The sequence below is a fragment of the Dipteris shenzhenensis genome, chromosome 9, assembly GCF_047967505.1.
Source record: "Dipteris shenzhenensis isolate YYH24624 ecotype China chromosome 9, Dip_SZ_1.0, whole genome shotgun sequence".
NCBI lineage: Eukaryota > Viridiplantae > Streptophyta > Polypodiopsida > Gleicheniales > Dipteridaceae > Dipteris > Dipteris shenzhenensis.
The window spans coordinates 17,242,641-17,256,217 of NC_141604.1; the positions used below are offsets into that span (position 1 = coordinate 17,242,641).

The 13,577-nt window shown below is 45.0% G+C and overlaps 1 protein-coding gene across 1 annotated transcript in view; it reads left to right on the forward strand.

Annotated features, from left to right (window-relative positions):
* The window catches only part of LOC147898297 (protein PEP-RELATED DEVELOPMENT ARRESTED 1, chloroplastic), an 88,182-nt gene that overhangs the window by 38,106 nt on the left and 36,499 nt on the right, over positions 1-13,577 (forward strand). The window contains exons 5-7 of the mRNA XM_087379419.1: positions 10,146-10,292; positions 10,457-10,603; positions 10,720-10,788. Of these exons, the coding sequence (XP_087235545.1) occupies positions 10,146-10,292; positions 10,457-10,603; positions 10,720-10,788 (363 nt within the window). The remainder of the gene's footprint in view (positions 1-10,145; positions 10,293-10,456; positions 10,604-10,719; positions 10,789-13,577) is intronic.

Consider the following 13,577-nt stretch of genomic DNA (forward strand, 5'->3'; position numbering starts at 1 on the left):
TGGCCTCAAGACTCTTCACACTGACACAATTGTAGGACACTCCTAGGACTCTAGGACCAGACACACTAGGACTCCGATTCCAACATAAATGCCGCGTCACGTTGCCATAGCCAAGAGCTTGATCGTCGACTGGTTTTTTCGCGTTTGCTCCCTCCTTGGTGGACCATTTCACTTCAAATTTGGACAGGGGCTAGCTCATGTTGTTGTGCAAGCGTGGCTCAGAGGAATTTTGAAATGGTTGCTCCAACAAGTCGTATTGCACGAAGAAAGCGGCTGTTGCGTGGGTCTGAGGGCACCATTCCTTAATTGCTCTGACGTGGGAGGTCGCCTATATGAAGGGTCTCTCCAACCAGAAGGACTCTAGAAGAGGTCGCCTGTACGAGGAGAATTCAGCCCTCCAAGTGGTTGGGCAGAAAGGGGCAAAATGGAGAAGAAAGTGGAGGTGGGGAAGAAGATGATGACATGGCATAAATGGGCTCAAGGAGGATCATAGTGCTCTGATACCATGTTGGAGAAGTGAAAGGAAAGCATGAAGCTGAACACGAAACAAGAGAATGCTTATAGAATGAAGAAGGGTGAGGTCCATATGTAGGCACCTCTACATGAGCCACCAAGCTGCACAATCATCTCCTCAATCAGGTCCTAGAATCTCTCAATCAGCCTATGTGGCATCTACCACCACCTAACAGTGCTTATGGGCACCTAACTGTGCCTCTAGCACACACACATAGAACCCAAGGTGTGCCTGGGGCATACACCTTGAGATATCCCAACACCTCCCCTGTTTCCTTTTCAACTCTGGCCTTCCAGTCCTTGAACTTCTCAAAAGCCTGTGACTTTTTTAGCCAAACAATACACCCAGGTCATTCTACTGAAATCATCCACAAAGAGAAGTGAGTACCTGGATCGTGCCCACGATGATGTAGACATTGGGCCACAAATGTCGGCATGAACCAACTCAAGTGGTTTGCTGGTCCCGAAACGAGGCCTCTTGTGGGAACTTGTCCATGTGCTGCTTGCCTTCTAGACAAGCCCTACAGACACCATCATTGCCTGTAATAGGTGGAAGTCCATCCACCATCTTCAATTTTGACATTTCAGCCAAGGTTCCATAGCTGACATGACCGAGGCGCTCATGCCAAAGCTTGGACTTTCCATTGTCTTCATGAACCAACATTGCACTGAGGCGGTATAGTCCATTTTCTTCAACTCCTTGGGCCACCATCTGTGCATTTGCTTTGGATGTCACGGTGACCTTGCCGTCTTCAAAGAGAACTGACATGTTGTTCTTGTCCATCTGACTTACAGACAGTAAGTTCTTGCAAAGGTTGGGTACATAAAGTACTCCAGAGATATCCTTCTCCTCACCTGCGGTCGTAATGAAAGGAATGCTACCAATGCCCTTCACAGGACATGTCTGGCTATCCCCGACAGAAACTTTGGAATCCGGGTGTGTACTTTCCATGGTTTTGAACCAAGTCTTTCTGTTAGACATGTGCTTTGAAGCACCGCTGTCAACATACCAACCCTCTTTTCCTTCACTGACTGCATACGCTGAACAATGTTCACTGATTAAAAACAACTGCCCAGTCGTCACATTGGCAGAATCATTCTTAGGCTCTTCTTTGTTCTTGGCTTCTCTCTTCCGCTTTTGATTTGCCTTCTTCTTTCGGCATTCTTTGGCGGAGTGGCCAAGCTTTTCACAGTAAAAGCACTTCATTCTCTTCTTTCGGTCAACGTCCTCTGACTTCTTGAACTCCTTTTTCAGGCTTGTCTTTGGCCACTAATGCCTTCTCTTCGGTTTGCGTAAAGAGTTTCTCTCGAGCCTCCTCCTGAAGCAGGAGTGGGCCAAGCTTCTCTAAAGTGATTGGCTTAGTCCATTGACCCGCAGTGACCGTAGTCACAAAACTTTTGAAACTCCGTGGCAACTTGTGGAGTATGAGCAACGCAAATTGACTCGAGTCCACCTTTGACCAACTGTTGCGAGCTGGTCCCGCACGACTTTCACCTTTGTCAGATGGTCATGCACACTATCACCCTCATTCATATCAAGATTATAAAGTTGATGCTGAAGAGTAATGATACGGGCTGTATTAGCGGTTTCATACAGCTCCTTCAGTATGGCCCACGCCTTTGAAGACGTCTCTGCCAATTGGATATGAGGAATCACAACATCTGCTGTCGTGCCAATTAGCATTGCTAAGGCTTGAGCATCCCTCTCCTCCCATGCACTGAGTTCATCCGCATCTGCTTCAAATAAAACATCACCTCTTTTGTCCACAATGTCCTCCGGCTTCATCTTGGTACCAATCACTATCTTCCATAGCTTCCATGCCACCAGATGGCTTCGGATCGACTTTCCAAATTGGATAGTTCGTCCCATCGAGATTTCCAGCTTCACCAGAATTGGGAATGAATGAAGAAGGAAGATGACTGGAGGAGGAGGAAGGACGAGCAGTGGGTGTAGAGGCTTCTGAACGCTGATCCATCTCGGTGAATAGGAAACTGAAGCAAAAAAAAAAGATGTACTGACCTCCCGTGCTAGCCTGAGCTGAAAACATAATCGCCTTTCTGCCAAGGGACTCCTTCCTTCAGAGAGTGCTTTGATGAAGAAGAGTTGAGAGCCTATGGCTCTGATACCATGTTAGAAAATAGGAGGGAATGAATCACTCAAACCTCCACCCAAGATCTCTCCAACTCTTACACACTCAACTCAGATAGATGATCACAGATGCAAGTAACACACACTCAGAAATAAATGTAGACGGAGAGAGAGAGAGTATATTTATCCACCGGATGGTGGGCAGAAAATAGCTCCAAGGGAGCAGTACAAAACACAGCAGAATGCTGGAGAAAACTGATGGACTCTCTCACACACAAACTGCCCCAGATCTGAGTGCTGAACACAGCCTTGGAGAGGGGCTTTCAGTTTTGCACTGGATGCTGGGCTGAATGGAGAAGTGGGCCTTTTATAGGCTGTGCCCAGGCCCCTTCAAATGACCGACCACATGGGCCTCATAAACCGACCAGGGTTGGCCCTGGTCGGTGGCCCTGGTTGGGCCGACTTGGCCAGCCACATGCCCTTATATAAGGTCGCCCTGGGGGGCCAGCCAGTGCTGCTCCTGGTGCCTCCATGTGAGGCCTAGAGCCCCTTTTATTCCTGCTGTTGCAGACTGCGACCAGCCCGTGTGCTGGTCGCCTATATTTGCCATGGTATCCTCCCTCCGGTTCTGGCCTGAGTCTCTCTCCCAGCCCTCCTACCTCTCACTGCCCCTTGTCCCCTCAAATCGGGGCTCACAGGTGGGCACAGTGAGAATCTAACAGCTTCCATCTTGGCAGGAACCATGCGCACTCCATCCTTGGAGACAATGTGTCCTAGAAAGTGAATCTGAGGCATAAAGAATTCAATTTTCTTTGCATTAACAATTAACCTATGCTTTTAGGGTTCTGTAAACACTATGGCCAAATATGTTGTGCCTCATCCTGTGAGTATACAATCATATTATCAAAGAAAGTACCCAATAATCATTTGTTTAAAGGTAGCAGGAACATTTGTAAGCCCAAATGGCATCACTAAGAACTCATATAACCCAAAGGAGGTTCTAAAAGTTGTCTTGGACACATTCTCTGATCGAATGCGTATCTGGTGATACCCACTCTTCAAGTCTATGTGGCTGAACAGAGTCGATCCCTCCAACCAATCCAAGCTGTCATCAATTCTCAGAATGAGGAATCGATTCTTAATTGTAATCTTGTTTAAGGCGCAATAATCTATGCACAATACGCCATGAACTGTTCTTCTTCCGGACTAACAGAACCGGTGAGCAGTAAGGAGATGAATTGGGATGAATCAGCCCCATATCTAATATTCTTCACCTGGCTCATGTTCTCTTCCTCCTGGGCTGTACTAACCCTATATGGCGGCTTCTTTACATCTATGCCATGATCCTTAGGCTTCTCGTGTGGAAATTCCCTTGGCAAAGTGTTAGGAAAATACTCCCCAAACTGATTTAGGAAACCTGTCCGCTCTTTATCCAGCTTAGATAAAACAACTTGTGGATCATCAAACTCAATATCCTTTACAAAAACTAAGTACGCAGAAATATGACTTTTCATTAGTGAAGAAATTGGAGAGGGAGATACAATAGGGACTGACTCTCCCTTAAGTTTGACATCCAATACATGGGTCTTCCCTCTATGCATCAGGGTGATTTTTCGATTAAAAGAAGTGTCCAGCATAGCATGCACCCTATGACACCATGGTATCCTGAGCAGAACATCACAGCCCTCTAGTGGGATAATATAAAATTCCTTACTGTCCACAAAGTTCTGTATGTGCAAACAGAGCTTCCCAATGATAGGGTTCACTGGTGTACTGAACCCTGGACAAGCCAAGCTACCTCAGTCATCGACCCCATCTCATCTGCACAGATTCCAAGTTTTCCTGCCAACTCCGGGGAAATAAAATTTGCATGAGATCGATGCCATTTGATCTCTCACTTTGCCCCATGCCCTGCATGACTGAGGGATCCCCATTTGGCTGCTCACCAATCACATCAGGTATTAATCCTATAGTAGGCTTAGGCTTCGTGTCCTTTTGCTCATCCCTATCATTGGCCTTGCCTTTCAATTTGCATTTTGGGCATTCCCGTGCCATATGCCCCTCCTCTTTGCAGTTAAAGCACTTATTGGTGCCCATTAAAGCTTTCCTCTCCTCATGTGACAGCCAATTGGAGGCTGGACTATCACGCTAATGTGGTGGTTACCCAGGTGGCTGAGAATAACTGTTTAAACTGAATCCAGTTGGTTGGTGCTCTATTCTGGAGTAGCAAATTTGTCCACCACTGTAGGGCATTCCCTTTCAGAAAGTTGGCTGTCTTACGCATCTTTGAGGATTCAGTGAAGTTTCCTCCTCACATCAAACTGTTGAACGTAAGTTAATGCTTTCAGCCCATCCTGAGCCCCATTGAAGGTCTCAAACTTCATTACTGCCCCACCTTCCTTGAAGTCTTTTGCTTTCCCTTTGGGTATCAAATTGTCATACACTGGTGGCTGTAAAATGGAGGATACATAGCATTACCTCCACCCTCCCCAACATTCTGACCAACATCACCACCACCCTGACCAATATCACCGCCACTCATAGCCAATATTGCCATACATTATGCTATGCATTCTGGGCTGCATACCCCCACACATATTCGCTTGCATATCCATGCCAGGATGAGAACCCACTTGATAGTTTCCACACATTCCAGCAGCTTGCCCAGCCATTGCTAGGAACACTAAACCACCTCCGAAATATCCTGGATGCATTAAGGGTTCGGGGAAAGCTCATTGTCCCTGATTTGCGTTCTGAAAATTATTCCCTTGACCATACATACTGCTACTTACAATTCCTATTGATGACCAAAGAGACATTGAGGACCAAGAAAACAACTCTAGAGCAAATTTGACGTAGAAGTTCGTAGCAGATGTACAAAAAAATCACAAAACGTTTGTTTGAATCTCAGAATTTTTAAACCACAAAAGCAAATTGTCCTAAACTAGCCCGGTGGTTGGAACATCATGCAATATATCACCAAGCTGGTTCAAGTCAAACAGGAGTGGATGGATGAAGTGTTCTTGGAAGAAGAGTTGAGGGCAAATGATCTTTAGTGACAAACAGAACGTGAAATCCAAGTGAAGTCCCACTTAACTTTTCTATGATTGTTAGTTGATTCGATTATGTATTTTGTTGATACATGTACTGAATCATGTCTCTCTAAGCCCTTTAATCACCACCTTCAACATGAGCATCCTCCAAACAAAACATGTGTGGCCGACCTATCTTATGGCATTCGTGTTCCTTGGCAGTTTCGCGTCCCATTTCCTTAACCAACACCTTACTCCACTTTCTAAGCCTTAGTTTGTTTGCGGAGATACGCGATACAATGGTAGTCTTGACGCCATTTAGATACCTTGGTAAGTGTGGTGGGTATGGCCTCAAAAATTAATTTAGCCAACCGTTATCTATTCTAGGGTTAAGCTCTCCTTGATCAAACCTTCATGCGGTACCCAAGCATTATTTAGTCTAGCGTTAGGCTCTCCTTGATCGAACCTTCATGCACTTGTATAGGGACCATGTGCAAAATTTGGGTAAAATATGAGGCATCTATATTAGGTTTTTAAGCCCTAGTAGTTTGGTAGATGTCACAAGGGCGTGAGTTTTTTGGGTTTGCATGTGGGCAGGACCATGGGAAAATAAGGTGGGCAAGGCCATGGGTTGTAGGTGTGCACGGAGTCCCTAGGAATTAATGCCTTAGGGGTGAATTTGTTGTTTGGTCCAAGAAGGGAACAAAGGACCCTTAAAATATAAGTTGGGCCATTGGTTTGGTCCCAAAAACTGCCCCACTAGAAGAGGCAAATGGGCAAATGTGAAACTTTGATGTCACGTGGCACCCTTCACATATGGAAAATGCATAATGTGTGCGCCAATGAAACACGGAGTGGGAGCTAGAGGCACGACGTTACGTACAGGGCGACGTCAAGAGAAAAGGCTGCATGGGTGGGTTTCCCAAGGCTGTGTATGGATTGCAGCCTACAGTATGGGTGTACATAATTCCAAGACTTTGTACAGAACTAAACATACAGCTGTTGTACGGGCAATACGGATTGCAGGAGTATACAGAATATACAGGTACTCAAGCCGAATGTTGTTGTACAGGCAGGCTGAGTTGATGTACGATAGGGTACGTTGATGTACAGCCAATATAGTACATCATTGAGAATGGGTTGCACAAGCTCGTGTATGAGCTTAATTGGATGCCCCCAGATTGACCAGGACAAGCTGGATACTCCCGCTTGACCCTACTCCTTTGTTGCAAGCTGTCTTGGAGGGACTTTGTTCATAGGGTGGTTCATAGTGGATGCTTCTGCTTCACATGCAAAGTTCCCAAGATTGCAGGCTGATCATTTATGCTTTCACCCATTGCTTGGGCATATCAGTCGACACTTGAGGCATAACAGTCGTCCATTGGACACATGAGGCAGTCACGGGAGTTGTCTGACCTAGCACGGGTTGCTAGTAACAATTTCCAAGTTTCATGCAAGCATTTGGAATAGCATTGAATGCCTAGTGCTTTCTGAAGTGAGAGCAGAGCCCAGCAGGGTTATTGCTTGTGGTATTGATGAGGGAAGTTGAATCTATTGTGTATCCCATTTGCAGGGTTCTCCAATTAATAAAGAAATACCGAAAGGGGTGGCAAGGTTTGAGGCCAGTGTGTGTTGTTGTCTTGAGCAAGAGCATTCCAGCTCCCATTCTACTGGTTGTCTATTTGCTGAATTGTTATTGTGAGAGCATTGGCTGGTTAATTGTCTAATACCGCCCTCTTGTTGGCCTTGAGGCCGGTTTCATGGCTCCGTTGCTAGGACATCACCATCTTCTTTAAGGAGGTGAGCCGGTGGTTGTCTCTGGTGTAAGTATTTCTTGTTGCAATTAAGTTAATAGCAAAGAGAAATTGAGAAAGTATGTCACTTACTGATGATGATTGGGATATGGAAGAGGCGTCCTCTCAGGATGAGCGGGATGGACAGTCCATGAATGAGGGAACTTCTCAAGATGCTTCAAATGCTGATGAACAGCGAGCTGTAAATGCTTTTGATGTGAATGAAACATAGCCTGGAGGGTCTAATGATGCTGAGGATGTAGAGGAGACCAATGCATTGTTCAAAGCACAGATGTTGAGTGCAGTGGGAGAGTGCAGTGGGAGCACTTTCTCATCTCACTTAGGACCCATGGTTTGCTGAGTTTATGCAAACCCCTTCCAAGTCTAAATAGAAAAAGGGTCATTCACATCTAGGGGTTCCATACCATTCAATGGACAGCCTTCGGTAATGCCGAATGTGCAAGGTGCTCCATTGCAGCAATCCATTTATGGTCCTGGAGTTGATTTGTTAAGTGAACGATTTTGTCTTCAACCATCTCAGCATTTCTTGTTCTCCCTAAGTGGGAAGTCCAAGAATTGGGGCACATCTTCACATCGAAAACACAGCCCTTTATCTTTGTACTTCTTGAACACTAGTCACTCTAGCCACTTTCTTGGCTGTCTTCTTAACGTGATTACCTTGCTAGTTATTGACGCCTTTATAAGGCTGAAACCTGTCCCACTTCGATCTCCCTTCTGGCTGGTCTCTACCAATACCAAAACGTCTACCATCCCTTCACTTTGCTTCAGCCTTTAAGGCTAGATGAATATTTTTTTAAAAAACTGTTTTCACACCGAACATAAGCAATCTTCTTGAGAAGCCCAATCCTGAGCTATTTGTCTGCTCTTATTGATCGGTGTGAAAAAGCTTCAAATTTAAGAAATAATAGCCAAAAAATGATCGACATATTGAGAGAGGGTTTCACAATGCCTTTGCCATAGCATATCCCATGCAAGCAGCATATCCTTTTCAAAGTCTATAGTTAGAAACTGTTTCTGAAGCATAACTTTAAGCTCTTCCCATGATGATGAGGCAAACGCTGGGCTTCCATTGTTGGAACTGTTATGCGGCTAAACCTTCAAGTAGAAGAGTGGCAAAATTTTCGTTGCATTTTTGTTTGGCTCTTCTTGGCCGCAATAGGTTCTAACTGTCGCAATCCTTGCCAACAACACCTTTGGCTTATGGTCTTGCAACTTTTTTGAAATCTGGTCATTCTTCTCATTGAACTTAAAACGTTCTAGAACAGTGTCGATGGGGTGGATTGTCTGATGACGATAAATAGGATGAAGATCTGTAGAATTGGTGTTTCTTCATGTTGGCGAAGTATCATCATCTCCACCCATGGCTGCTTAATGTGTTGTTGACGTTACTCTTTCATTGTGGCATCTTGCATCACCTCATCCATCTTTACAAACTATCTAGGAATGTTTTTGAGTGCCTTGAACAACTTATATGCCCCTCTCTGCTGCGTTTCATCTTGCTTCTCTCTTGTGCCAACATGGCTGCTTTCTTGGGCTTTGATTGAGGATCAACAGGAGCTATATTTTTTTGAACTGGTGCTTTCATCATTTAATCCTTTTGGGTCACACTCTTCTTGGGATTTCCTTGAGTTTTGTTGCACGTATTGACCATATCAGTTGCAAAATACTGACCCAAGGTACCACAAGAAAAACTCAAGCAACCATCATACACACAAACCATAGGCTGACCTAACAATTAATCGAAATTGGTCTTACAAACGTCAACCTTAGGCTCTAACACTGACGTCAGAGTCATGCTAAAAAGCATATATGTCCAATCAATATTCAATTATTCCATTTGAAATTAATACTACAAAACTTTGAAATTACCACATCAACAACAGAAGCTCTATGACATACCATTAAATCCCATAAAATTACATAAGCTCAGAATTAGTAATCCAAGTTTTGCATCATCCTTAGAGACCTCCCTTTAAGATTGGAGATCCAATCCTAGGGTATTTCTACTTTTTAAATTCAAAGTACAGAGATATAGGAGATATGTCTTTCAGAAGGGTTTCGAAGTCCCTATCTCCATAGAGAGTATGACCGTGACATGATTGAATTTAGACATGGACTCTAGTGATCTAGTTTCAGGAAAAGTTTTTCCTGGCTACGACATATATTTTCCCCAAAGAAAAGAACCTTCTATTAGAACTTTGAAAACAACACAAAAGTTTTAGCTATCCATGAGGTGCTGACCGAGAATTGCTAGCTGTCTTGCAGCTTGCTTCTCAGGGTCCCACATCAATGCCTACGGTACCCTGGAAGTAGGCAACCAACAACCATTGTGGAGGACTATACAACCTGCCGATTTCTTGTTCTGTGAAAGTGTGAAAGCACCTGCAGGGGCCAAGCCTTGCAGAAATAGCCCAAATATTTCAGGCACCGATGCTGGCCAGTCTCCTAGACACTATTTCTGGTGCCATCTGGATTGGGTAGTGGATGCTGAATAGCCTGACTGATGATGCTGTAATCTTATGTGTGACCACTGACAATGATAAAGTTGAAATTGGACTTTTTGGTCATTTATGTTAGATGAAACATTTTTCAGGATCTATCTATATATATGCAGTATATGTGTCAGAAGGACGTGCTTTGTGCTGGTTTAATTGAATGTTTACTAATGCTGTTTTTTGGCTGGTGTGGCTTGACCAGGGCATGGAAGAAAAACCAAGAATTGAAGATCGAAGGCTGTTGGCACGTTTGGTTCTGGCTAGGGAAGAGGCTCGAAGTATGTTGGGTGGTGGTTTGCTTGACAAAAGAAACGATAATCGTGGTCTCAGGAGCTTGCCCGAAAATGTGGTGTGTTCAAATGGTTTTCATCATTTGCTTTGGCTAAATAAAAGGAAACTTGCTAAGATAGTGCTGCAACTGTATGAATGATGAGCTATTCTGGATAGAGTCTGTTAAGAGGATGTTTCATCTGTGGGATTGAAATTTGAGTTCGTTTTGGCTAAGCCTTACAGGTTCAGTTCTTGTCAAAAATCATCAGTATTAAGCCTGGACCTGAATTACGTGAAAGGATTTCAAATGTTATGAATGGAAAAGGGGAGGGTAAAGACCTTCCAAGAGAAGAAGAAAATTCTGATACACAGAGGCATAGCAAGCAACAGGTTATTGTTAGGGCTATCTTGCTAAATTGGTGTTGCTTCTTGAAACTGATAGTTTCAAAAGTAAGATGTTTCCTTGTTCGTGGTATGGTCCTTGATGTTCTTGTTTTATCTTCCAGGGTCCATCAACAAGGGACAACCGAGGATTACCAGTTCGTCCTGGCATGTTTTTAGAGGCAGTGTCTAAGGTATTATCATCTCCCTTCATTACGTCCTTTATGAAGTATGCTTCAGCGTTCTCTCAGTCGCACATTCAAATATGTCTAACATTTATCTTTTAAGATCTTTTTAAGATTTCAGCACATAAGGATTGGGCAGGCAACATTGGTCTTGATGCTTAATAAGATAGCTCGAGTCATAAGCTTTGATAATGAAATGTGAAACTTATACTTGAAGATTCTATTAAAAATCCTTTGACCTAAGACGCTCGTGCTTTGCTTCCCCCCTCCCCCCTTAGGCTTGATTACGGTGCCATCAACAAGTTAGAGATGAAGATCGATATAGTTGGAACTCTTGTTTTAGCTGACCCTAAGGATGGCGACAGAGCCAAGAAATAGATTTGCTGATGGGACTTCTAGTCTTGCCAGACCGTTGCATGATTACAAGGTGGACTCTAGACATCTGTCGAAAGCTACCGACGTATCTAAAGACACAAGCTCTGCCACTCACCGCGCATCCCTGACAATGCTGAAAAGTGGAGACGGAGAAAATGACAGATCTGTCGGTGGAAGAGCATCTCAGACCAGAATGCATGGAACGGCTCCGCCTCCCAGAGAAGAGACGAAAGATCAGAGGCCTTACAAGGGGGTACTTCAAAGATTTAAAGGAGTACTCTTCACTCCCCCCTTTTCGTGGCATCTTCCTCACACTCCCAGTGCAGAAGAGGCCAACTTTTGGGATTCTCCCCCAGGATCGGGTGGAAGACGACACACAATCGATCAGCTCTAGCCAGGACAATGCAACGGGGTCGCCCCCTCCCAAGTCCCCTCCCAAGGAAAGCTTGATAGCTCAAGAGGCGTAGGAACCACGGGCCGGCCTTCTGGGAAGAAGCCTAAAAGCCAGGAAGAAGAGAAAGACATGCCGACCTCCCCCTCCCGACCATTTCGGAGGAAGAGAAACCCTGACAGGAAGCAGACAGCCCCCTCGGGACCCCCGCGCTGACCACCTAGGAGACTCAAGTGCCAATGGAGATTCAATAAGTGGATGAAAGAGCAATTGTGCCCTCAAGTCTTGTGCCAGCCCACCAGAATTGTCACGACAAGCTGATAAAGAGGGCTCAAAACATCAGGCGGAAAAAGCATCACCTCTAAAGGTAAGGTCGCTGCTTTTCTCAACAAAGATCATCACATGGAATCCATTGACTGGCTCTCTTTACATGCACTCACAGGTTTTCTCCTTGGACCCCGATCCTTTGCCGTTTTCTTGGAAAATTGGATTAGAAATAGCTAGGGTAGAAGAGGGATGGTGGTCACGAGTGTCAGATTCCTGCGAAGGGACTTTTACTTCTTCCTCTTCGAACAAGAGGAGATGGCCTACTATGACGCTCTCCATCAAGCTCTCTGGACTATCAGGAACCAACCACTTTACCTGGAGCACTTGTCTGAAGACTTCAAACCTGATAGGCCTAGGTTCACTGCTATCCCGGTCTGGGTAGAACCCTCTGATCTCCCATTCTCTCTTGTCTTACAAGTTGCAAGGCTATGCAGTAGCCTAGGTAGGAGTTGAAAGGGACCAGTTCATCAACCCGAGAGGGAACCCGCAGGTGTGCGTCAAGATAGACATGGTAGAAGACTTGCCAGACATCCTGATGATTGTCACTAGGAACGGAGAACTATACAGAGAATAGCCCCTTGTCTACACAAATCTCCCTAACTCTTGCTTCCTCTGGGTCTCTCTTCCCACATCGTGAAGAATTGTCCTCTCAAAAAGCCAAAAGCCAATCATGCTAAGGAAGCAACTCCCCTCCCGTTGCCCCGCCCAAGCCCAAATGGACCATCAAAGGAGCCAAAGAGCCTACTAGCTCCAGTCCAACCATTCTTGTTAAGTCCTCTGCCCCCTAACAAGGGATCAACCCCGTTCTCAAGCGTGTCGAAACCAAAAACGCGTTCGACACACTAATTGATTAGGAGACAGAATATTGGCATTAACATGAGCGATTTGAGTGTGGGGAATTAGAAGAAGAGCTTCCTACTGCTGCAGCTGAAGAGAGCGCTCGCAAAGGTAAAGCTCAAGTCACTATGCAGAACAAGAGGAGGATATTCCAGGTAAAGGGACAAAACACCCCCCCAAAGAGCCCTGCCCCCAAGGCAAAAAAGGGGAAAAGTAAGAATGGTTAAGTAAACCCATCTCTTTCATTACCTTGAATGTCAGCGGTCTAACTAATCCCCTGAGAGGTTAGGAACTTGCCTTCTGGCTTAGAGCAAACACTCTCTCCCCCACTTTTCTCCCCTTCAAGAAGTGAAAGTTACTGATGAGATCCTTGAGCAAAGACTCAGCTGTAGACAAAAGAGGAGTCTGGTATTTTACTAAACATGAAAGTGGTAAAATGTGGTACACCTATAGGAATTCTTTCACATTTCAGCGAGGGGATTCTAGGTAGTCAACTTGACCAAGAAGGTAGATGGATTTCCCTGTCCTGTAAGATCAAAAACATCTCTTTTACAGTGGCTTCAGTTTATGCCCCCACATGTGTAGAGTCAAGAAGAGACACCTGGACCTAAATGGGCTGAGATAAGACACTATCCTTCTAGGTGATTTCCATATGGTGGAGCTCTCTAGTGACAGGTTGTTAATGAAGGGATCCACTTTGAGAGAGGCCGATCTCCTTGCTTGGAAGGAACTGAAGGAGAATCTCCAGTTGGTAGACTCAGGTACTCTAGGAGATTTTACTTGGAGCAACCGACAAATTGGGGAGTCTAGAAGAGAAGCAAGGCTAGGTCGGATCTCTGCTTCTCAGAGCCTACTTACACAGACAATC